At 42.5% G+C, this 27191-nt stretch overlaps 1 protein-coding gene across 1 annotated transcript; it reads right to left on the bottom strand.

The window, feature by feature from the left end:
- Nucleotides 1-254: 254 nt before the first annotated feature.
- Nucleotides 255-27156, bottom strand: POU2F3 (POU class 2 homeobox 3). Its single transcript, XM_081063750.1, has 10 exons — nt 27058-27156; nt 25528-25630; nt 23255-23337; nt 20796-20978; nt 20224-20365; nt 18416-18552; nt 9600-9761; nt 3748-3814; nt 2472-2604; nt 255-1526 (listed from the first exon to the last, which is right to left on the bottom strand). The coding sequence occupies exons 1-10, from the start codon at nt 27100-27102 to the stop codon at nt 1487-1489; spliced, it is 1095 nt and encodes a 364-aa protein (XP_080919876.1). The 5' UTR covers nt 27103-27156; the 3' UTR covers nt 255-1486.
- Between the last annotated feature and the right edge of the window lie 35 nt (nt 27157-27191).

Genomic DNA, 27191 nt, shown 5'->3' with positions numbered 1-27191 from the left:
TTGACCTTAAATGTTTACCATCTCCCACTTACAAAATAAAAAAATCAAGTCTCTCGCCTTCTCTGCCTTTGAGGCAGTTGTGTGAAAAAGAATAGGAACTCTGAACTCTTCTGAGGCCTGTATTAATGGATATCATCTTTAGCATCAGTTTGGGGAGTAACAGACTTAATCCATCAATTTGAAACATTTTTCCCATCTTATTTTATCATATGCACTCGGATCCCCCACAACAAAAGATAGAGAACAATAATCTAAATCTCTTCTTATCAATAGTGGAATAGTTTATATTATCACTATGCAAATTTATGTAGGAACAGTGAGATTCCTTTGAATATCAACTTTTCTTGGATATGCAGTCTTAAAAAAAAAGTTACCATTTGTGGAATGGCTTCATGTTATATCTCTACACACTGGTCCACAAAGAAGGAGACTAGAGATGATGTTCCTGGGAAGCTAACAAGGATTCCCAGCCCATTTGGGAACTCTTGTGGGAGCTAGCATGTTATTTAACACTTTAGTATGTTTTTCTTTCTTTTTCATTCTTTTTTTTTAAAAGAAGGTAAAGTATTACAGAGACGTCTTCAAAATTCACACCTGAGTTAAACATTTTGCTGGAAAATTCCATACTAAGGAGAAAAGAACATAATGCAAAAACAGGAAAGGGCTATCTACACGTATTTTGCCAGCATAATTATTGCATGTTTGCTTTTGTCTTCTTCCTTCTACAGCCAATAGAAGGGAAAAGGGATGAAATAAGGAGAAACATAGGGAAGGAGAGAAGGAACAAGTCCTCCTGAACTCTGGGACAGATGTAACAGACAGAAGAGCACCTACAAGTAGAGAAATGTGCCCAGCAGACTGAGGGACTCAGTCTTCTGTAAAGAGGAGGGAACTTGGAGAACAAAATCATGAATGGATTTGGTTCTAGAAAAGGGGGACGGGGCTAAAGGGAAATGGAGTGAAAGAAGATTCAGTCAGAAAACTTAGCTGAATAGAAAAAACATCAAGGCTTTGGTGGAGACATTGGATTCAAATCTTTTCACAGATTTTAGAACCAGTTCAGAGATTGTGGCTAAGTTCAGAGTCAAAACCATTATCTCCCCCTCTGGTAGTTTGGCACACCATGCAAATGGCTGTCCCCAGAATGAGTTGCAGAAAAATGGCGAAAAGTTCTTTCTCTGAAACACCATGGCCACAGTGATGCCATGTGAAATATTTAGAAGTAGAGGATAAGGGCACAGGCAAGGAAGATGTAAATGATCAGCTCCTAGTGTTGGTATTTCAGGAACACTAAGAGTCAACACATGGTGGAATCACAGTTTGGATCTCTGGAGGCCCTTGCTCATAAAGGCAAGGTTTAGGTTCATTGATAGTGGGGATTCTCTTCTACTCTTCTGAAAGTAATCTGTCCATATAGAAAAGGTATGACTCCCTTCCTTCCAGTGGAGAATACAAGGCCAGGTGGAACAGGGGAAACTTTTTGGTCTCAGTGGAGGTAGGTGGGATGATTCCATCGGTACCAAGACCTGGAAGGGAGAAAGAAACGTATCAATTGTAAAGCTGCTAATGTAATGAGGGAAGATGGGAATGGGCAGTGACTGCTAACAGGCATAGGGTTTCTTTCTGGGGTGATGAAAATGTTCTGGAATTAGATAATGGCGATAGTTGCACAACCTTAGAATATACTAAAAAACACCAAATTGTACACTTTAAAATGATAAATTTTATGGTATATGAATTGTATCAAAACAATTTTTAATATACATAATACGGTTTCTCTCTTTTTATGGTAGGGGTGGTAAAGGAGCTCCACCTTTTGAGGCTGTACAATGGTGGGCCAATGAGACGGGCTGCTGGGCTGAACTACTTGGGTTTGGACAACTGGATTCACCTCTGGCAACAAGCTCAGGTCTTTATCGTATCACCAAACTTTCAAAACTCTCTTTTATTCTGAATCAGGAAAGAATCTCTCAAGGCATCAGTTCTGAAAATACTTTTTAGAATACGTTCTTTGGCTCAAGAGGCTACTTTCCGCCACTGCATTCCAGGTGGGAGCATGAGAGAGGGAGTAGTACTATCTTTCTCACCATATCAGCCATACTCGAAGCTCAGGCTTACATCACAATACCTAAAACAGGGTTACTGGCATGAAGTGGAGAACTCCTAAGCCTCATGAAGGGCCTGGCCCATTCTGACAGGAGTGTTTGGAAATTTCCATGTTCCCAGTGAGCATGGAAATTTTGGCTTTGTTGACATGAGCTCCTTGCCAGTACTGCTCACTGGCTAAAGTTTTTCTTTCAAATCCTACTCCCTAGGGATAAAGTCCAGTCTGGCTCTACACTCTGTCCCCTCCCTGCCACCCCATTCCCTTCTTTCAACTCTGTGATAACTCTCCTTCCCAAGGTCTTGATACTTCTCACATGTCCCTTGGCCCTGCTGGGATGTTGCTGTACTCTCCCTTTTCATCTTACCCTGAAGAGTTAAAACAGGAGGAGTTCACTGCCACTTTGGAGTTATTTTGAGATGCAGTGGGGCTGCTGGCGTGGAGTCCTGAGCTAGGAGATGGAGGCCTGCTGTTGTTTCCAGGGGAACAGGATGATGTTACTGAGGATGAGAAGAAGCAAAAACAAGGGAGAAATAAATGCAGCTGGGTTCTGGGACCTTAAGACATAGCCCTTCAAACGTATATCCCCAGAGGGATTTCACCCTCTCCCTACCCTCCAGTCATCTGCCCACCTCCTGCCACATTAGCATCAGCACTGGGCCCCAGAGGGGCTCTCCTTATAAGTGCTCTCCTCAAACCAGGCCCTGGAGAGTTGCATGGCTGGTTCTGCAAGTCCCAGACTTGCTAAATGCAAGAAGGACAGATGCCAAAATTATCCTACTCCAGGACACACCCTGGGCTGGGCATATGCAGCCCCAAACCAAGAGGCAGGACGGGAAGAAGAACAAGAAACCTCAGAAAGGAAGAGAGAAGCAAAGAAAGAAAAGTAGATAGGCAAAGAAAAGAGAATCTTTGCACAATTAAAGATTGCCAGCCTGTCAAGTGTTCCCATCTCCACAAACAAAAGGTACATGGTCTTCTAGAAAGAGCACAACCAAGATTGAGGAGACCCAAGTCTAGGTCCCGGGTTAAGCAGCTCTGTGGCCTGTGGTGACTCACTTCACTTCCCTGAAATTCATTTTTGTCCTCTGTAAAATGGCAGGTTTGGATTAAACTGAATTTTTGTATATGAGTTTCTCAAAAACCGGGGACAAGGTGACATAAATTTTACCATGCAAACTAAGATACTTTGAAGAGTGGAAGGCAGTGCTATTGATAATCATGTCAGGACCAGACACAGACACTGGGACTGTCCTGGGCACATCCAGACAAATGGTCACACTATTTAACTCTTTGAAATGTTACAGGTACTTTTTGAAAAGTAGAGTTCTGTAGAAAATTGGTTTGGAAAACGCTGCCTTCCTCTAGCTTTCCATACAGCTACTTTAGGAATGTACAATGCACTTGAGTGCTGAGAAGTGCTGCAATCAAAACAAAACAAAAAATAAACGCTTGTATAAACTTTTGCTTATTCAGCATTTCCCAAACTTACTTGATTATGGAACACTTCTCCTCCAGCACAGACTTTCATATCCTTTGAAGTACATTTAGGGAATGCTGACTTAGGTAGTACCTTTCAGTTCTAATATTCCATTATTAAAAGGAATTCTGGTGTCATTCAGAAACTTCATTTTAAAGCTCACCTGTTCCAGGCATGGTGCTATGGACAGGAGGGATGGCAAGGGGGCCCAGAGACCCAGAGGGAGAGACCTGAAATGCAACAGAAGCTTGTAAATGTCGATTCCTACTCCCTTCTCCAACCTTGGATACTTCTCCCAGGATGCTGGATCCCAGACTCAGTGGAGCCCAGGGCTTAGCTTCCTTAATGATTTCCTAGTCCAAACCTACATTCTGTCTCATTTCACAAGAAGGCCTTTGGCCCACATCCAGCATCCAGCTCCAGCACTGCCATGTTCCCGCATCTCCCTGCTGCTGACACCAGGCTCCTCCTGCCCTCCTGTGTGTCCCCTGGCAAGGTTTCTTTGGCACTGCCAGGTCAAACTGCCATGCTTGAGTGCTCTGGTGATGAAAGGAGCACCTCTTGGACCCTGCTGTGGCAGACATGGCTAGTAGGATGCCGATTTTTTCAGTCTCCACTTCTTCCTTCCTAAAAGACTCCTGCTTTTACTCAGGGCATCAGCCCGAACAAGCCTGTCTCAGGCTTCTCAGCCTGATGCATGAGTGGACAATCGACTCTCTGGAAATAACCAGAGGAGTATAACTTCAGTCTCTGAAGCTTTTCATTTTGCCCTAGAGACCTCACAGCATTATCAACTCTGAGATTTGGAAGGGATCTAAGATAATTTAGTTTAACTTCCCACGTAGTTCAGGAATCTCTCCCTCAGTATTACTATCTTAGAAACTAGAACAAGATGTCATAGAAAGTATGGACTGCCTACCTGTGTGACTTCAAGCAAGTTACCTAACCCCACTGAGACTTAGTCTTCTCGTCTGTAAAAGGGTAGTAATACTTCCCTTATAGTTTCTTTTAATTAAGATTTAATGAGATAATGTTCATAAATTTTCCAACTCAATACCTGGTAAAGAGTGCAGGACTTGTTAAATGTTAGTTCCCTTCCTTCCTGAAGGAAGTTGTCAGCTGCTGTGTGTCTCTAAATGCTGTTCACCTTTTCATTTGAACTGAAATCTTGATACTTTCCCTCCCCTCATTTTTCTCATGCTGACAGGTGAAGCGCTGGTAAATATTTTCAAAAGACACTGAAAGGAAGTTTTGCTCAGGGAGCTGTGATTTGATATTCCTCCCCTCCCTAATTTGGAACATCCTATCCCAACAGGATGCAGCATGTCCTCACTTCCTAATTAATCAGGAATGGTTCTGCTGCTTTCATTTACCTGACATTTTACAATGAGCCTCCTCAGTAGGCTGGGCCCCCAAGAAGGGTGGAGACAGATGCGGGGCAGCATGGTAAGAGACGTTATCAGTAATCTCTCTCTTCTCCTCCCCCCTCTTCTGCCACACCCAAAAATTTGTTATTGTTTTAAAATAAATAATGTATTTAGTCATTGTGACCAGCTTCTAAGATGTTTCCTTCCAGAGACCGATTATCCATATACAAGCATACACACACACACACACGTATACATGTGTATGTATATACACACATATGTATCCCCCTTTTAATTTTTTACATAAATGGTAGCATTCTACCCACCAGTGTGGGTATCATTTTACTTTTTTTTTTTTTTTTTGCTTAACTACATGTCTTAGAGATTATTTCATATCAGAAGCAGAAGAAACTATGTCCTAATCCCAAAGAGACTGCCCCAATGAGACCTGAAGAAAAGACAGTGTCAGAACATTTTGTTTATCTGCTTCTTTCATGAAACCACAAGTATTAATGTAAATACTGGGGGTGCCAAAAAATGTACACAAGTGGACACGTTGGTCAACGTTGCTCAAGTAGTAGTTCACCATAATCAGAAATGTCTGGATGCTGATGGGAACCACTTTGAGCACTTCTTGTCATTGCAGAAGTTAAACGTGACTTGTATTCATCTTTTGTTATTGGTATATATTGAGTATTGCAATTTTAATAGTTTTTTCCTTTCTTAAAATGTGTGTACATCTTTTGGCACCCTCTGTATTTAATGTCTTTGCCCGCCACTAAGGTATAGACTTCATGAGGGCAGGATGGTGCCTGTGCTGGTCACTGCTATATCCCCAGTGTCTACTACAGTGCCTGGGACTTTGTAGCTGCTCAGCAAACATGTATTGAATATATGATGAGAATGAGTCAGGCTCCTTCACAGCTCCTCTAGGCTTCCACCGCTTTTCTCCATGCTGGTGTCCTGGGTTAGGATTGAATCAAAGCAAGATCCTACCTCCCATATGCTCTAAACAGAGCCCCATCTTTAAAGATTCCAATGTTCTAATGACATGGTCCAATTTCCTTAACATGGCCTACAACACCCTGTATAATCTAGTCTCCGCCTACCACTCCAGCCTCCTCATTCACACTCTCTCTCACCCCCTTGATTCCAGCCCATTCAAGCCTTCCATGTTTCCTCTTCCCACCACCCCAACCTCAGAGCCTTTGTACACACTGTTTCCTCTGCCTAGAATGTTCCTTCCTACATTCTCTCCTTTCCGTCCTCACAACTCAGACCTTTTCCCCATTACTGTCCACTCATTCTTCTGCTGTCAGTTTGAACATCATTCCTCAGAGAAGCCCTGATACCCTGGACTGGGTGAGGTCCCTCAAATACTCATACATCTTCTATAGAGCCTTCAGCACAAATAGCACTTGTTTATGTCTGTTTTTCCTGCTGGACTGTAAGCAGGGATCACAAGTGTCCTATTATACCACTGTATCCCAGTGCCAAGCATATGGTGAATACTCAAGAAATATTTTAAGAAAGGAATGATGAATGAATATTACGTTGCCTCCAACTTAACATTTTCAATGGATCCTTGTAGTCTTTTGGGTATGTTAGCACCCACAGCCCATCATGACCTGGCCCTCAGCAATCTCTCTTAGTCCCGAACGCTCGGCTCCAGCCAGACTGAGATGCTGGATTCCCCAGCAGCATCATGTTCTAGAATTCCATGCCTTCTCACAGACCATTTCTTCTGCCCACCAGCTATTTTTCACGCTAACTTCTAATCTGTTCTTCAAACAAAATAGGGTCAGCCAGGTGGCTCAATTGATTAGAGCGCGCGAGCTCTGAACAACAGGGTTGCCAATTCCATTCTCACGTGGGCCCGTGAGCTGCGCCCTCCACAACTAGATTGAAGACAATGAGCTGCTGCTGAGCTTCAGGAAGACGGCCGGATGGCTCAGTTAGAGCTCAAACTCTCAACAACAAGGTTTCTGGTTCAATTCCCGCGTGGGATGGTGGGCTGCTCCCCCTGCAACTAAAGATTGAAAAAATGGTGACTGGACTTGGAGCTGGGTTGCTCCCTCCACAACTGGACTGAGGGATGACTTGGAGCTGATAGGCCCTGGAGAAACACACTCTTCCAATATTCTCCAATTGAAAAATAAATAAATAAAAAGAAATAGGGTCAGCCTTCTCAGACCCCATTTGGGTGTTTTTCATCTGTGTTCCTCTAGCACTCCTATAGAGCTCCTCACAGCTACTTTATCCCTTACATCTATTTCATTGCAATTTGTTGCCTTCTTTTGCTCTTCCTTCTCAGTTTCTTCCCTCGATCCTCTTCCTTTGTCCATCCCTCAAATACTAGTGTTCCAGATGGTTGAGACTTGTACTTTCCTCTTTGCTTCCTCTGTACAGACACCATAGGTGAGCTCCTCTTCACCCAAAATTTCAACCACCATGTCTATGCTCATGTCTCCCTGATCCATATCTCCGTCCCAGGCTTCCCTCCCCACCTCCAGACTCATGATTCCAAGTGTCCGTGGACATTGCCACTTGGGTGTCTCACAGGCTGCACTGTACACAGCAATAAAAAAAAAATAAAGTCATCACTTTTTTCTGTTCCCAAACTAGATCCTCCTCTGTGTTCGTTTGTTCCATCAATGGCACCACCATCTACCCAGTCAGCTTAGCCTGAATGCTGAGAGTCATCCCAGAGTACTCTCTTTCCTATATCACTCTCTGTGCCCTCACCCAATTTTCAGTTTATTAATCAATACCTAATATTCTACCTTCTAATTATCTCCTGAATTTCTCCCACCCCTCTTATTCTTACCACATGGGTTTTCTTCAGTCCTCATTATTTCTCTGCTGCATAATTGCAGTCACATCCTAACTGTTCTCCCTGTCTCTCAAACCAAACTTTGTACTGTAGTGATCATTCTACAAGGCAAATTTTATCATGACAATGCCCTGCTTAAAAATTCTTCAATGATTCCTCCAAGTGTTTAAGTTTCTTAGCATTGCACACACATAGTCTCTTCAGTCTGGCCTTTACTGATCTATCCAGCCTTATCTTTTAATATTCCTCCATATGTAACCACCTGCAGTTCCATGAATGTGACATATATTCTCCCTGATCTATACCACTGTTCTCATACTTTCCCCTGTGAAAACTCCACCACCCACTTATTTGCCTCTTCACTCCTTGTTGCCTTTTAGACTCAGTCCAGGTAATAATTATCTCCTAGGGGAACCTTCCCTAACCACTACCTCCCAAGGCTTTGTTAGCTGTGACTACTAAGTTCTCCTAGAGAAATTATCATGGTGTTTATCATTTGTTTATTTGTCCGTCTCCCATGCTACACAGTGAGGTCCTCCAGGAGAGGGGTCAAATACTGTTTATATGTGTATCTCCAGCATTCTGCGCAAAGACCAATATATAGTAGGTAGTCAATAAATGTTTGGTGAAAGAATGAACAATGGTATAGTTTTATGAAACAGCTATGTCCCACCCCGGACAAGGCTGAATTTCATTAATCCTTGCATCAAGGACATCATCATTATCCCCAATTCCCTTAACCTTCAACCATCACCATCCCCAAGAATGGAGAAGAAACTTCCCACCCACATGCTCCAGGCACCATCTCTCCTATGGATGGAGAAGATATTTTCTACTCTCCAGACTTCCAGGTCTGCCTGAACTCCAAGTTATTCCCAGCCCTGACTTCTCCCCTGACCACCAAAATCATTGACATGACTGTCTGTATGACATATCCTTGGGGTAGGAGCCATGTCCAGATCTAAATTCTTAGTTTTTCCTCTCAAACGTTTTCCTCCTGTAGTCTTCATCATCTCAGAAAATGGCAGCATCTTCCAACCAGTTGCTCAGGCCAAAACACTTGAAATCATCTTTGCCTCATTTCTCATACTCCACATCTCAGCTATAAGCACATCTTGTTGGCTCCACAGTTGAAGTATATTCAGAATCCAACCACTTCTCCTCACCACCATGGCTATACCACCCTAGCCCAAGCCTCCACTACTCTCAGCCTTATTATTGTAATTCTCCTAGCTGGTCTCCTGCTTCCACACAGATTATTCTCTACACAGTAGCCCATGTCAGTCAGCTCAGGCTCTCTGCTCAGAGTCCGCCAGTGGCTTATTTCATACAAACTATAAGTCCGGGTCCTTTCAATGGCCTCCAAGACCTTGCGAGGTCTGCTCCCTGTTATTTCTCTCACTTCATCTCCTACTTCTGGCCTCCTTCCTTGCTTGCCCCCAGCTACTCTGGCTTTCTTGCTGTTACTCAAATATGCCAAGTATTCTCATTTACTGGTTCCTCTGTAACGCCCTTTTCCCCTAGATATTTCCCTTTCAACACTTAGATTTCTGCTGACATGTTACCTTATCAGAGAGGTTCTTCCTGACCTCTCTATTAAAAAAGCATCTCATAAATAACACTTTCTATCTTTTTACGCTTCTCTATTTTTCTTTATATTAGACATTTAATATACAGCATCTATTTGCTGATTTATTTACTGCATGCCCCCCTCAGCCGCCAAGCAGCATCTTCCGCAGGATGGAGAAGACTTTCTGCCCTGCAGGCATCATCTCCCCCAGTGTCTGGCAGACAGCTCGCTTCCTGGCCACTCACCAGGTGTGAAGTGTAGATCGGTGACTTGATGGGTGTCGCCACAGGGCAGTTGATTCGCTTCTCCTTCTGGCGGCGGTTGCAGAACCACACCCTCACCACCTCCTTCTCCATGGACAACTGTTCTGCAATCATGGAGATCTCTTCTGAACTCGGTTTGGGGTTCTACGGAGACCAAAGGGATAAAGTGTGGTCAAGAGAAGAAAGGAATAGGGTCAAGAATTGTGGGTGGGGGACAGATATTCCAAGGAAGCAGGATAGGACAATACATGAATCAAAAGCTTTAGAATCAGACCTAGGATGGAATACTGAATTTATCGCTTACTGTGTGTCCTTAGGAAACTTTCTAACCTTTCTTAACCTTTCAGTTTTATAATCTATGAAATGAGAATAATGCCTACCATAAAGAATTATTGTGAGGATTACATGAGAAAATGTGTGTAAACCTCCAAGCACCAGGCCTGACACACAGGTTATCTTCTGTTACTCCTTCCTTCAGGACAAGTTCTGAAAAGAGGAGTCCATTGATGAGTTATATGGGGGCAGGAAGAATTCCCAGAACCCATGCTCTCCTCAGTGTTCTTTCCTTATAACTTGGTACGTTTCTCTTGTGGCATTGCTTCCTGTCCTACCTCAAAATAGGAAATGCTAAAGCTAAAATTTGGAATCTATCAAGACTAAAGATATATATATATATATATATATATATATAGATAGATATATAGATATAGATATATATATATATATAGATGATAGATAGATAGATAGATAGATATAGATATATATACACATATCTATAGATATATCACTCTCTTGTTCTGACCCCTCCCACCCCCACCCAATCTTTGATCTCAACCCCCTTTCCTCCCTCTTATATCCTCCCTTATTCTTGTTGCTCTGAGAAACCTAATCAGAAGAAAAAGCCAGATCTTGTCATCGAGTCAGCAGGACGCAGCTATCAAACCCTTGAACCAGATGTACGGGAGAATCTGCTGGAGAGGCAGCAGTCCTGGAGGCCTGGGACCCGCAAGGTTGAACCAGGCCATGGACATGTCCTTTAAGGACCTCTGTGGTATAGATACAGGCTCTGGAGGTTGGTGCCTAAGGAATCCTGATTAGAAGCTATTTAGACCACACCTATTTTTCCCTTTTCTCTCCCCCAGCTCTCGTGGCATGAAGTTGGATATTATTAGCTTCCACATACTGGCTGAAGAATACGCTTTTGCTACATGTTAAAAAAAATGTATGTGTGGGGGCCGGATCAAAATGGCGGTGTGAGGTGAGCCTCTGTAAAGCTCTCCTGGAATTTACAACTAATCGGACAACAATAACTCCACAAAGGACTCCCTGCACAGCAGACAGGCAAGACAAAGAGGTCCCCTACTGAATTCACCTCCAAGTGGGCTAATCGCGTGAGCGGGGGAGGAGGGAATGGAGAAGTGCGGAGATGGAGCCGGGCAGGCGCAAGACACAGACCTAGCTCAGTGCCCCGAGCTCGCTGCATCCCTCCCGGAACTACCGCAGCTGTGGGAGAGGGAAGAACTCGGACTGCTAGGGCTCCGCTTACGGCCCACAGGGCTGAGGGGGCAGCATAGAACACGGCTGAACCCAACGCTCGCTCACGGCAGAGACCTTGGAGCAAAGACTGAGGGAAGAAGGCTGAAAGCGGTGGTTTAAGCCCTCACTGCCAAGCGGAGAACGGAGCCTTAGGCACTGAGAATAGCCCCACCCCCACCCTCCCAAAGCTCGCCCCACCCCCACCTGCCCGGTGCTAGAAGCGATAAAGTAGCAGTGTCAGATCAAAAAGACAGGATTTTTGCTGCTCTGAGAACTGTGGACTGCAGAAACAGATTCGCAGCCCAACTAGTTCCGGCAAAGGGAGGGGAGCTGTGGAAGCAGGACTGGCTGTGGTGGTGGTCGCCGGCATTGCTCTAGGCCACCTCTCACAACTCACCCCACCCCTGGACCCCCCTATCTGGATGGATCACTGCAGGAGTAAACAGAACTACTGAAACATACGGGCTCGGGTGCAGAAAGAGCTTTGGAACTTCAAAAGCTCTCCGCACCCACACAGGGACGTGGCGCCCTATGACCCAGGTGAACTGTTAACAGAGGAGAGGCCCGTCTCCCAGGGAATCCCCCCATTGTGTGAGAAGCTGGAAAAGTGCAGAGAAAATATAGCACTACTGTGTCAGAGAGAAAAACAAAGGCTGCAGTCAGAGAGAAATTAAAACATTCTTCCAACAAGTATTGGAAAACAAAAGAAAGACCTCTTCCTAGCAACCTGTTGCAGAAGCCACTCCTGTAGATGTCTAGGAAGAGAAATAATAAATCAGTAATTGCTATGAATAACCAAGACAGCTCAGAAAGAAAGTGAAAAGTCTCCAGAAAAGGAACTTAAAGATATGGAAATATGTGACTTAAATGATAGAGAATTCAAGATTGCAGTTCTGAAAAACCTCAAAGAGATACAAGAAAACACAGAAAGGCAATTTAAAGAACTCAGAATCGCAATCAAAGAACAACATGAGCATTTTACGAAAGAGATTGAAATTTTAAAAAAGAACCAAATAGAATTTTAGGAGATTAAGAACTCAATATAAAAAATTAAGAATGAAATAACCAGCTTAGGTAGTAGAGTTGACCAGATGGAGGAAAGAATCAGTGACATCGAAGATATAAACCTGGAAATTACACAGATGGAAGAAGAAAGAGACTTGAGACTTACAAGAAATGAAAGAACTCTACAAGAACTTTCTGACTCCATCAGAAAGAGCAATATAAGAATAATGGGGATACCAGAAGGAGAAGAAAGAGAGAAGGGAACAGAGAATATACTCAAAGAAATTGTTAATGAGAACTTCCCAAATTTGTGGACAGAACTGGATCCTCGAATCCAAGAAGCAAATAGAACACCTAATTACCTCAATCCCATCAGGCCTTCTCCAAGTCACATTGTATTGAAGCTGTCTAAAATTAACACCAAAGAAAGAATCCTCAAGGCAGCCAGGGAAAAGAAGACGGTAACCTAAAAAGGAAAGCCCATTATATTATCATCAGATTTTTCAGCAGAAACTCTACAAGCCAGGAGGGAGTAGAACCAAATATTCAAACTATTGAAAGAGAGAAATCATGAGCCAAGAATAATATATCCAGCAAAGATATCCTTTAGATATGAAGGAAGAATAAACACCTTTCCAGACATAAAGAAGCTGAGGGAATTTTCTAATACACGACTTGCACTACAAGAAACACTAAAGGAGGCTATTCGACCACCATCAACAGGGACAATTTGTGGCAACCGAAACATAAAAAGGGGGAGCGTAAAGACCTGAACCGGAATATGGGAATGGAGAAAGTAAGCGTGCTGAAGAAAATGGAATACTCTAAATATCAAACTTTCTTTTATATAATCTTAAGGGTAAACCTTAAAAAAAATCCAGAACTGAAATATATACTGTAATAAAAAAAGAAACAGAGGGAAACATCATAGAATACCACCACACAGAAATAATAGACAACAACAAAAAGGCAAAGAAACAATGGAGTCACAGCCTTACCAGAAAACTAAAGATAGAATGACAGGAAATCCTCAAGTATCAATAATCACCCTAAATGTAAATGGACTGAACTCACCAATAAAAAGGCACAGAGTAGCAGATTGGATCAAAAAACTAAACCCAACCGTATGCTGTCTACAAGAGACACATCTCAGCTATAAGGACAAGCATAGACTCAAAGTGAAAGGGTGGAAATTGGCACTACAAGCAAATGGTACCTAGAGAAAATCAGGTGTCGCCATAATGATATCAGATGAAAGAGACTTCAGAGTGAAAAAGATAACAAGAGAAAAAGATGGACATTTCATAATGGTACAGGGGACTATACAACAAGAAGACAAAACAGTCATCAATATTTATGCCCCCAATCAGGGAGCACCGAAATATACCAAGCAACTACTAACAGAACTAAAGGGAGAAATTGACCAAAACACAATTATACTAGGGGACTTAAATACATCATTGACAGCTATGGATAGATCATCCAAACAGAAAACAAATAACGAAATCGCAGCCCTAAATGACACATTAGATGAAATGGACATCATTGACATATATAGAGCACTTCATCCTAAAACATCAGACTATACATTCTTTTCGAGTGTACATGGAACATTCTCAGGGATAGACCATATATTGGGGCATAAAAGCAGCCTCAGCAAATTTAAGAAGATTGCAATCATACCACACATATTCTCTGATCACAAGGCTTTGAAATTGAATATCAACTGCGAAAAGAAAGCAGGAAAAAACACAAATACATGGAGATTAAACCACATACTTTTAAAGAACGACTGGGTCAGAGAAGAAATTAGAGGAGAGATCAAAAGATATATAGAAACAAATGACAATGAAAATAATTCTACCAAAATTTTTGGGATGCGGCGAAAGCGGTTTTAAGAGGGAAATTTGTATAATTACAGGCGTATCTCAAGAAACAAGAAAAATCCCAAATAAATAACCTCATGTTACACCTCAAAGAACTAGAAAAAGAAGAACAAGTGAAACCCAAGGTCAGCAGAAGAAAGGAAATAACAAAAATCAGAGCAGAAATAAATGAAATAGAGAACAAAAAGACTATAGAAAAAATTATTGTGACAAAGAGCTGATTCTTTGAAAAAATTAATAAAATCGACAAACCCTTGGCTAAACTCACTAAGATAAAAAGAGAGAAGACACTAATAAACAAAATCAGAAATGAGAAAGGGGAAGTTATCACGGACACCACAGAAATACAAAGGATCATTCAAGAATACTATGAAGGACTATATGCCACCAATTTCAATAACTTAGAAGAAATGGACAAGTTCTTAGAAACATATACCCTTCCAAGGCTGAACCAGAAAGAACTGGAAAATCTAAACAGATCAATCACCAGTAAAGAAATTGAATCAGTCATCCAAAACCTTCCCAAAAGCAAAAGTCCGGGACCAGATGGCTTCACTAGTGAATTCTACCAAACCTTCAAACAGGATCTAATACCAATCCTGCTCAAACTCTTCCAAAAAATTGAAGAAGTGTCAGTACTCCCTAACTCATTTTATGAGGCCAACATTACCCTGATACCAAATCCTGGTAAGGACAACACAAAAAAAGAAAACTACAGACCTATATCTCTGATGAATACTGATGCAAAAATCCTAAACAAAATTTTAGCAAATCTAATACAACAATGCATTAAAAAGATTATTCATCATGACCAAGTGGGGTTCATCCCTGGGGCACAAGGATGGTTCAACATCCGCAAATCCATCAATGTGATACATCACATAAACAAAATAAAGGACAAAAATCTTATGATTATATCAATTGATGCAGAAAAAGCATTTGACAAGATACAACATCCATTTATGTTTAAAACACTTAATAAAATAGGTATAGAAGGAAAATACCTTAACATAATAAAGGCCATCTATAGCAAGCCCTCAGCTAATCTCATAATTAATGGTGAAAAACTGAAGCCCTTTGCTCTACGTTCAGGAACACGACAGGGAGACCCCTATCACCTCTGCTTTTCAACATAGTGTTGGAAGTTCTTGCCAGAGCCATCAGGCAAGAGAAAAAAATAAAACGCATCCAAATTGGGAATGAAGAGGTTAAAATATCACTCTTTGCAGATGACATGATGCTATATATAGAAAACCCTAAAAACTCCACCAAAAAGCTGTTAGAAACAATCAACCAATACAGTAAAGTTGCTGGCTACAAAATCAACGTACAAAAGTCCATTGCATTCCTATATACTAACAATGAAATCTCAGAAACAGAAATACAAAAAACAATTCCCTTTGCGATTGCAGCAAACAGAATAAAATACCTAGGAATAAACTTAACCAAGGATGTGAAGGATTTATATGCTGAAAACTATAAGACATTTTTGAAAGAAATTGAAGAAGACACAAAGAAATGGAAAGACATTCCGTGTTCATGGATTGGAAGAATCAATATAGTTAAAATGGCCATATTACCCAAAGCAATATACAGATTTAATGCAATCCCCATCAAAATCCCAATGGCATTTTTTAAAGAAATAGAACAAAAAATCATCAGATTTGTTTGGAACTACAAAAGACCCCGAATAGCCAAAGCAATCTTAAGAAAAAAAAACAATGCTGGAGGTATCACACTGCCTGACTTTAGCTTGTACTACAGGGCTACAATAATCAAAAGAGCATGGTATTGGCAGAATAACAGACACATAGACCAATGGAATAGAATTGAGAACCCAGAAATAAAACCACACAAATATGGACAGATAATTTTTGACAAAGAAGCAAAACACATACAATGGAGGAATGCCTCTTCAATAAATGGTGCTGGAAGATTGGATAGCCACGGGCAAAAGAATGAAACTGGACTGCTATCTGTCACCATGTACCAAAATTAATTCAAAATGGATCAAAGACTTAAGCATAAGACCTGACACAATAAACTGCACAGAAGAAAACATAGGTACTAAACTTGTCGACCTTGGGTTCAAAGAGCATTTTATGAATTTGACTCCAAAGGCAATGGAAGTAAAAGGTAAAATAAACAAATGGGATTATATGAAACTTAAAAGTTTCTGCACAGCAAAAGAAACCATCGACAAAATAAAGAGGCAACCGACTGAATGGGAGAAGATTTTTGCAAACAGTTACTACGATAGGGTCTAATATCCAAAATATACAAGGAACTCATGAAACTCAACAACAAAAAAACAAACAACCCAATTGAAAAATGGGCAGAGGACCTGAAGAGACATTTCTCAAAAGAGGACTTACAAATGGCAAATAGACATATGAAAAAATGCTCTACATCACTAATCATCAGAGAAATGCAAATAAAAACCACAATGAGATATCACCTCACCCCAGTCAGAATGGCTATCATCAAGATGACAAATAGTAACAAGTGCTGGAGAGGCTGTGGAGAAAAAGGAACCCTCATACACTGTTGGTGGGAATGCAGACTGGTGCAGCCGCTATGGAAGGCAGTGTGGAGGTTCCTCAAAAAATTACAAATAGAATTATCATATGACCCAGCAATCCCTCTCCTGGGTATCTGATCAAAAAATCTGAAAACATTTATCCATAAAGACACGTGTGCTCCAATGTTCATTGCAGCTTTGTTTACGGTGGCCAAGACATGGAAACAACCAAAATGTCCTTCAATAGATAAATGGATAAAGAAGTTGTGGTATATATACACAATGGAATACTATTTGGCGTTAAGGAAAGACGATTAGGAGCATTTGTGACAACATGGATGGATCGTGAGAGTATAATGCTAAGTGAAATAAGTCAGACAGAAAAAGCAGAGAACCCTATGATTTCACTGATATGTGGTATATAAACCAAAAACAAGAAAAGAACAAGACAAACAAATGAGAAACAAAAACTCATAGACACAGGCAGTAATTTAGTGGTTACCACAGGGTAAGGGGGTGGGGGGTGGGTGATGAGGGTAAGGGGGATCAAATATATGGTGATGGAAGGAGAACTGACTCTGGGTGGTGAACACACAATGGGATTTATAGATGATATAATACAGGATTGTACACCTGAAATCTATGTGAATTTACTAACAATTGTCACCCCAATAAATTTAATTAATTAAAAAAAAAAACCAAAAAAAAAATTTACAAATAGAATTAACCATATGACCCAGCAATCCCTCTCCTGGGTTTCTAGCCAAAGAATTTGAAATCATTTATACATAAAGACACGTGTGTTCCAATGTTCATTGCAGCTTTGTTTACGGTGGCCAAGACATGGAAACAACCAAAATGTCCTTAGATAGATGAATGGATAAAGAAGTTGTGGTATATATACACAACGGAATACTATTCGGCGGTAAGGAAAGATGATATAGGAACATTTGTGACAACATGGATGGATCTTGAGAGTATAATGCTAAGCGAAATAAGTCAGACAGAAAAAGCAGAGAACCCTATGATTTCACTGATATGTGGTATATAAACCAAAAACAAGACAAACAAATGAGAAACAAAAACTCATAGACACAGACAATAGTTTAGTGGTTACCAGAGGGTAAGGGGGGTGGGGGGAGGGAGATGAGGGTAAGGGGGATCAAATATATGGTAATGAAGGAGAACTGACTCTGGGTGGTGAACACACAATGGGATTTATAGACGATGTAATACAGAATTGGACACCTGAAATTATGCAATTTCATTAACAATTGTCACCCCAATAAATAAATTAAAAAAAAATGTATGTGTATAAAATGATTACAGGTATTTAAATATGTCTGGAGGAAAGAAATAAAAGGAAATACATTTATATGGCACTTGACAGATTTTTTCTTTCTACATTCTTGTATTTCCTAATTGTTTACAATGAGCATTTATTACACTTATAATATTAAAAATACAAAACAGTGTATAAAAAATAGAGAAATTATATACAATGCCCTGGTTTTGCTCCCTTTACCTCAAATGGCTACACAGCTACACCCTCTTCTGGGACCTTATATCCCATTCTTTAAATCTCCCAGTGAGAGGGACAATGGGCCCCAAATACGTAGATGTCAGGGGAAGAAAGGTCAGTGGGGAAAGAAGTTTCTGGAACCTGAGATGAAGGGCAGACTTTTACTCAAACACCTGGGTGCATATAGAGGGAGTGTGTCTTTGTTTTTTGACCCCTTCCCAAGTGCAGGTGTATGGTGGCTAGGGGTTGGTGCCAAAGGGCCTATGTGTGCTTGCTAGCCAACCTATACATGTTGACCCACCCGCTCCCACCTGGAGGAGCCACTCACATCTTGAAATCTCTTCTCCAGAGTCAAACGGATGTTGGTCTCAATGCTGGTGCGTTTCTTCCTCTTCCTACCAAACACTTCACTGAGGTTGGAGTAAGAGCTGGGGGTACTCACTGAGGAATCCGATGGAGAAGATTCTGTCAGGAGGTGAAAAAGCAGAGGAAGCTCAAAGAAGGGAATGTACAGCTGGTCCTGTCTTAATGGATTTTGGGTCCAACAACTCTTTGGGGTGGGTTCTACCGTGATATTCTCAGGACCAGGCCTCTCCCCCCGAACTAGGGGAACCAGAACAGACCAAGAGTACTGCTTCTCCTCGTTGCTCTGGGCAAAGATCCTTCATGACTCCCACAGTGGTGCCTCCACTGTTTGTGATCATGGTTGTGATCATGTACCTGACACTATCAGTATGTGTGGGTATGAGTGGATACATGCAGAGCTCCTACAAGTAACACTTCGGAGTCTGTCTTTTATAAATATGCCTGATGTGACTGAACATCAAGTATAATTTGAACTGGAACTTTGAGCTAAAAGCAATGGTACCCATTGGTAGAATGTTGGTGTTTAAGCCATTTTCTTTTCAGTGTAAGTGTTAGAGCGTAGGCTGTGTGATCAATAGGCAGGGATATCCCTTAAGAAGGATTCAGGTGTCACATGGAGGATCACACTAGAAATGATCTTTACCGGTCCTTTCCCAAAGATCCTAAGAACCTCTGATCTTAGCTCTCACTTAAATACTTCAAGAAAAGCCCCAGAAGGGATAGTCTGTGGGAGGAGCTTTTGTGCCCCTTCACATGTTTCCATATGGAAGGACTGAGAAGGTAACATCCCTGGCTGTCCCCCCAACCCTTTCCACAGCAACCACAAATCCACAACCCACAAGTATCTATTGAATAGAGCCCAGCTCTGGCAATGGATCCTCTCCTTCCTCCTCAGCTAGACCAGTGGTTCTCAATTGGGCGATTTTGTAGTACCACCCCTCCCCAGGGGACATTTGGCAATATCTGGAGACATTTTGGGATGTCTCCACTGGGAGTGGGTGCTACTGGCATCTAGTGGATAGAGACCAAGGACGCTGCTAAATATCCTACGATTCATAGGACAGCACCCCCAAACCAAAGATTATCTGGCCCAATGTATTGATAGCACCATAGTTGAGAAACTCTGTCCCATGCTATTTCTTGACACCAAACTTCCATTCATCATTCCAAATATTTGTCCCTTAGCTTATGTCCTTGACCTGCTGGAATGCCTCCCTGGCCACCACACCTGACTGAATTCTCCTACAAACCCCACTCCTTCTGTAAGACTTTCCTGACCAGTCCAACTCACAGTAACTCCTTACCCTCTGAAAACCTACTCAAGAATTAGCCAGATAAAGAACTTCTGTTGTGTCTAGTGCCTCCTCCTCCCAGTGAGACTCTAGAGAACCCACTTCCCTATCCCTCTGACCAAGACCTAGTCCAGAAAGCAATCTTGGATCTGCTCTGCAGACCCAACCTTTGTCTTTGGTGAACTGTCCTGAGGTCTAGGTTGGGTGGGTCTGGGTTAGGGAAGGGAATGGGTACAAGTCTTCATAGCCACAGACCTAAAGCCATGTCCTCCAAAGGGCTTTCTCAGTAATTAAGGTGACATTTTCATCTTCACTAGCCTGTCTCCTGTGTCTTATTTCTCACTTGGTTTTAGACTCAGGAGGAGAACAAAAAGGTATTATGTATTGACTGCCTAAAGCCCCAACACAGACAAGTCAATAGGCCCTTCCCTGTAGAATTCTCTAGGGCACCATCCGTCCTCATGTTCCTGAGACCTACCTGCATCACTCAGCCACTTCTCCAGCAGTGGCTTGAGCTTGCACATGTTCTTGAAGCTCAGATTGAGGGCCTCAAATCGCGAGATGGTGGTCTGGCTGAAGTCGTTGCCATACAGCTTTCCCATCGCCAGCCCCACGTCTCCCTGCACGTGGGGGTAGAGAGGGAGGAAATTGGGAGACAGGCTCCTTCTTTTCTTGGTCTGCATCCCCCACCATCCTAGCACCAATCATGTACCCAGTGAGCCTTCAAGCACCCATCTATTGCCTTGGTTCCTTTCTAGGTTTTTTTCCCCTCTAAGATGGAGAATTGTTTTATTTCTCTCTGCAGACTCTGAGTGGGCTGTACCCACATGCCTGGCCCCTTGTATGGCTCTGATTTCTCTCCTCTCCACCAGCAATACCCTCAGTTTCCTTACGAATGGCAACTGTGTCCTATTCTCAGGGAACATAAGGATACAATGGGCTTGCCCCACAGCACATCAAACCTCAGCTTGCTTTTGAAACCTGCACTTGGAAAGCCCAGTTTCCATTCACTCAACCCAGTTTCTCCCACTACTTCCCACAGAACCAAACCTGTGTGAAACCCAGCTTAATGCGCCTCTGCTTGAAGGTCTTGGCAAACTTCTCCAGCTCCTCCAGGTCACTGGGCTCATCAGCCCCTCCAGAGCTGGGTAAATGCTTGGGCACTGGGAGATGCTGGGACCCTTCCAGGTGAGGTTCTAAAGAGGATCCTGGCAGTCCAGAGCGCCCGACTGCCTAATAGGGAATACAAGCCAAGCAGATATACAAATAGTCAACAGATCAAATGGCATTTTCTGATATTTCATACTAATAGGCTCACTTAGAGGATGACAGATCCCTGGCTACATTAGATTCCTGTTTTTTCAATGGCATGGAAGTGGAAATTGGAGTTTCTATGAAAGGATAGCAAATACCTAGAATAGTTTGGTAGAAACAGTAGGAGTGTGGGACAGGAAGGTGGCCTTTCTGGGTTTTAGTCTATGACTCACTATTTGATTCTGAGCAGGTATCTTCCTTCTTCCAGTTTCCCACCATAAGAGGAGCTAGCAGGGTTGTTTACAAAGATTTCAAAAACAAATCTCAAGACAAGGAAAAGGTTGTTTGCTTTGCCTGTTTTTTTCCACAAAGTAAAGTTACTGAGGTGTTCAACAGGCATTAACTGAAGATAACAGAGGACATCTGAGACTCATTACATTAATAGAATTTCCATACAATTTCAAACTCTGTGACTGCCATTTTACTTTCTAAACTATCATTTTCTTTCATGAGAGTGGTTTTTGCTTTCTTGAGGTTTTTTCTTTTCTTTAATCAAAGTCATTCCAGTGCTATCCAAATGCACTTTGATTTCATTTGTGATTCTCAGGAGATGTTGTTTCTTTATTTTATTTTCATAGAAAAAATGGATCATTAAACCTAGAATCCATGTTGTACCCATTTAGGATCAGAAGTGAATTGAACTCATGATGATGTCTATCATTCCACAAAGAAGGAATGGAACCCAAGTCAAGGGTTCCAGGCATTGTGTCCAGTGCAGGGGCCACCATCCATCATGTGGGTAATGTGACCTGAGTCTACCCTCTCCTCTCTCCTTCCCAGTTTACTCTTTCCCTAGACTGGGGTTAATTTTACTCCTTCTCTCTCCCAAGATATTCAGATTTACCATTAAGATAGTCATCCTTATGATGAGGAAGGTAAAACGACCAGAAAGAAGTTAAGGACTCTTTTCCCCAATGATGGGTCTTTTAGAACACAATGATTGAAACCATTGTGGGTTCGGTCCTGTTTTGCAGGGAGGGGGTGGCATAGACCAGATCCTCAGGACAAAGCCTCGATCTTTTTGAGCTTTCCTTTTCATTAATTCATTGTTTTTTCATCTGACAAATACTGAGTGCTTTCCTAGACCTTCTCCTTCCCTTCAGATCCAATCAGATGTCAAATTGCACTGATTCAACTTCCCCAAACATCTTCACATTCATTCCCTCCCCTCTGTTCTTATTGTTATGACCCTAAGCCAGTCCATTATTACCACTGTCTAGGACGATCTTAATAACTTTTTAAACAGTGTCTCTGCTTCTGTTTCTCCAGGCTGTCATATTATAAGACTTAAGAGCTGATCTTGAGGAGAGCCAGCAGGTGTTGCCTTTTCTATTGGCCACTAGATGGCACTTTCCTTCCACATGTTTTCAATGGACTCTCTAGCCTTCTAAGGCCAGTACCCGTAGTGATCCATGGGGATATTACCATAGAGGATGGGTATTAGGATCTGTGCAATCATTCCCAACTCTTCTGCACATCCATTTCTGCAGTCATCTCATGCAACTGTGCAGGTTATTAATTGTGTAGATAGGGGAGGAGTGGCAGCTACAATAAAGTTACTGCTACTCTTGTCAAGCCATACAGCCTGACATGAGGCTGCATCTAGCCAGAGGAAGAGGTGCCTTTTTTCTAATTGGCAAACACGTGCTATGTAGAACCAAGGCAGCTCTGCAAATGGCTCCTCCTGAAAGATCTTAGTCCTGACCCTCACATGTGCCCACTGCAGGAGGCAGTCTAGAATAGTGGGTCTTAAGTGGGCCCAGAGATAAGAGCCACTGGCTTTCTGCTCTCGGAACATCAGGTCTATGGGACTCTGGTCTTCCCCGGGCTTGTGAGCTCCCAGGTAGAGCTGGAAGTCACCTTGGCCTCCCTGCAAAGTGAGCTGACCTCTGTTTCTGAGATGAGTGATGCTATGTCCTGATCTGGGCTAGAGTGCAGTTCCTGTATTATGGAGCAGGCTCGCTCAGGAGCTGAGATCTCTGGGTTCTCTTTCTGGCTGTACCAGCGATATTGGGTCAAGCATTTCCCCTGGCAGTGGCTTAGATTTTCCCATGTGCCAACACGGCTAATCCCCACTATTTCCTTTTTCCAGAGGGGTAAATGCATCATCAATGGGTTGAGGGAATACCAATGAGCTTAACTCTGTCAAGAACCAAGAAATTTCTAGAGGAAACAGAAAGAATGTGGTTGTTTACCTGGGACACCAGGCCAGGTCCAGTCTGTGGGAGGAGGAGAGAGTTTTGTTGCTGTGGAAAGGGGAGAAGATTTGGCTGCAGACCTGGGTGAAAGGGGAGGGACAAAGGAACAAACAAATAAAATCCAGGCCATCTGAAAGACATGCTCTGCAACTTTGGAACCATGATAACTGTCCCCACCCCTGCTACATAATCAGGTCCCTCAACCCACTTCAAGCCCTGTGGAGAGGTCTCCACAGGAACTGCCAGGCATTGCCACACACAGGTGGAGGAGAATCAGACACAGAGATAAACATATGTAAACAGCAGTCCCCAAACCAGTCCTTCTGCTTGCCTGTCTGCCTGGGGCGGTGCAAAGGCTGAGGAGGGTCAAGACAATCTGCTCTGGGAAATGATAACCAGAGCTGGAGAAACCCAAGAGGGAAGGAGATGCAGGGGTAACTATTAAGAATTCAAGCTGAAGCTGGGAATTTCTATTTTGCCTGCAGAAGTTGTTAAAACAGTTACAAAAGCCTAGCCAAATCTGTAAGGATATCAAAACAGGTGGATAAGGCTAGACAGCTCCAAAGGGCAGTGGACTATTGGCTAGAGGCTCTTGGCAGGACATCTTATACTTGGGAGGAAGGACTGAGGGAGAAGAGATCAGGGGCTAATCATCTGGAAACTGTCTGGTGATATGGACTATACCTGCTCATTGTACTGTTTAAGGACCACCTTTTCCTTACCTCTCCAGGAAAACTGTCCAGGAAGGGCTCTGCCTGGTTGTGGTTGTGACAGTGGCCTCCCTCCAGGAAGGGCCACGCCAGGAGCTCTCCCTCTCACTGTGGGGAGGAACCATCAAACTACCAAAGCAGACAATGGGGTGGGTCACCCCAATCACTCAACAGAGCAGAACCTTGGGGTCTCTGTTGTCCCTGTTTGGGGTCACTGATGTACAGCATCTGCTGATGCTGACCTTTATGCTCCTCAGTCTAAAAAAGTCAGGACTTAATTTTTTCTTATTAAAATAAATGGGCAAGAACCCCGTACTGGGAGTCCAGAGGCCTGAGTTCTAATCATAATCTGACATTTATGTTGTGTTTTGAAGTGTACAAAACCTTTTCATATGTATTATTTCAAATAACCCTCAATAACCTTGTGAGGTAGAGTTTTACTATTTTTCCATTTTTATGGTGGAGAAAATGAAAAATCAGAGAGGTTAAAGTAAGTTTCCCAAGGACACACATTTAATAACTTTTATCAGTGAAATTTTCTGATTCCAAATTTTGAATTTGTTTTTTGTGTTTGTTTTTGTTCTTTGTCCTGAATCATACGTTGGCCTTATTGGTTATATGTCTGGGTCAATTTCACATCACTAACTTCCAAACAGAAACTGAATTAAGTCTTATCTTCCCTTTCTTATTCCAGGAGTATGATATATATGTATGATTTAGCCAAAATAAATACTTAAAGGTTCAAACATGTTCTCATTTATCATCATAGTAATACTCTAAGATGCCTTGGAAACTAAGGATAGGGCCTGTAATTTGGGAAGGTGCTAAGGAAAGAAGACACAGTTCAATTTTGTTTGGATTCTAGAGCTTATACTTCTTCCATCACTTTTGGATTGACTTGATGGAAATAAGAGAGGGAGAAGTAGTACTGTGATGGCCAAGAGCATGGTTTCAGACAGACTGTTCCGGAACTTTCTAGTAGGTCACCATAGCATACCTACTGCACAAGGTTATTCTGAAAATTAAATCAGGAAAATCACTCAGCAGAGCTCCTGGCATATCTCGCTCAAGAAATGTTAGCTATTGTTATGAATATTCTAATTCCTTTGCTCTTGTCCAAGGAGGTGTTCTCTGGTAACAATTTCCCAGCCAAAGAAAACCTGAAAACCCTGTCTACAGCCTGTGGGTGGCACTGCTGCTCTACCCAAAGAGAATCATAGTAAAGCTTCTGAGGGGTCTTTCCAAGGAATTGAGACTTGTCTGTACTGCATTTCCCAAGAAGCACCTCCTTCCTTGGACCACCCCAGTTCTGTACCACACTTACACCTTCAGTTTCAAGTGGTCATGAAACTGAGGAAGATAGAGGAGAAGCAGAGAAGGAGACTCAGACTGGAGGGGGAATGACAGGGTTCCTTCCTCAGGCCTTGATGTGGAAAAGCTGGTCTTAATACTAGAGGGCTAAGCCACTCACCCATATCTGACATTTGGGCTTCCTCATCGAGTAAGCAGCAGCAGCACTTTACTGAACTCAGTCTATATGGAGAACCCCAGGGTTCTTACCTTGTTGCCCAGGTTGGGTCTGAGATAGCAGAAACTGGGATACAGATTGTAAGTGGCCAGGAACCAGTACGAGCTGCTGGAGGGGATGGAGGGAAGTCATATCCTGGATGTGGGGAGATACAAACATCACAGAATTTACAAGCTAGGGGTACCAGCTCCATCTGTTTCCCGTCTGTCCCTTGGGTCTCCAGACTCTAAGAATTTATGGACAGTGACCTTATCTTATGCCTCTGTGTATCCCTACTGTTTGGCACATAGTAGTTACTCCATTAATGCTGGTGTTATTACAGCTCAGCCAAGCAGTCCTGTGCAACTTACTGTCACTTAAATCTTGCCTTATTATTAAACTTTTGCGTGTGTCAGTCCTGTCTCCCAGCTAGACTATAAATTGCCTGGGACACAGACTAAGTATTACCCACCTCTCAGAAGTTTACCCTAGAAACAACAAGCAATCCCAGTTGTTTTTTTTTTTTTTTTTTAAACTCTCGCTACTTCATCATGGCCTGGATATTTTCTGGGCCTGAAACTTTCCTGGAGAAAGATGACGAGTTTTTAGTTCTACACAAAACCAATTTGATTAAATAGAAAGTCCATTTACCCTGGGTTCCTCCCACCAGCCCAGGACTTGGGGGAATCTGAGAGTGATCTTATCCTCCAGGGCTCTGTGCCCTCATGTCCCTGAAGCCTGTGCAAAAATAAAAGGTTTGGTAAACTCTTGCTGAATGAAGAAGTGAAGGAATGGATGCACATTCTAGTATTAAATAGGACTGGAAAGGGGTGGCTCTTTCTTACACAGGTAATCCAGACAAAGAAAGGGGCTCACCACATGGACGTTAGATATTTGTGGTTAGTGTTTCAGGACCTCTTTCCTCCCTGCACCAGCACTCAGCTCTAATTTTGGCTTTGATGTAAAAACTTGGGAATGGAGAGTAGGCCCATTGGGGACAAAAATTCTCTATCATTGTATCAGTAGCTGTCATTATAGGGCTCCTCTGAATGTGGCTGGCTAACACCAGCCCCATAGCTGCTAGGTCTGTCGTTTTGGCAAGATTGCCTCCTTTTTATCTCAGATAGGTAGAGACCCCCCTTTTCACAGAACTAGCGAGGCTTCACCTTTAAGAGAACTGTTTTGTAACCCCACCCCCATCCCAGGCCTCTAATCTTTCTCACATTCCCCACAGGGGATTCTTTAGACCAGGGGTGTCAAAACTGCGGCAGTGGCCAACTGCGGTGGTCCGCAATCCATTGTTAATTGGCCCACAGCAAATTCCAAAAATATATTTAGTTTACTTAAATAAACCAGGTGAGCAATACGTACTTCACCTCAAGTGAGTGGCCCGGCTGTTTGTGTATTTTACCGCATATGGCCCTCGGTAAAAAACGTTGAAAAAAGTTTGGACACCCCTGCGTTAGACCAATATAGATTCACTGAGTGCCAAGCCTAGAGGTCAAACCTTTTGCAGAAGGCCTGAATTAAATTCGCTGGCCTACAGAGAATGTCAGGATTCCCTGACATGAGCTGGCATTTACCCCAGACATTTGGTTTCCAGATGTCATGGCAGGTCCTTGACTCATGTGGCATGGCCTATGCGCGAGGGTCTGCTGCAAGGAGTCACTGAGATCCTCAGTTTTAATCTGTAAGTGGAGGCAGGACAGTATCAGTT

The sequence above is a fragment of the Rhinolophus hipposideros genome, assembly GCF_964194185.1.
Source record: "Rhinolophus hipposideros genome assembly, chromosome: 10".
Taxonomy (NCBI): Eukaryota; Metazoa; Chordata; class Mammalia; order Chiroptera; family Rhinolophidae; genus Rhinolophus; species Rhinolophus hipposideros.
This window is presented reverse-complemented; position numbering and strand designations above follow the sequence as displayed.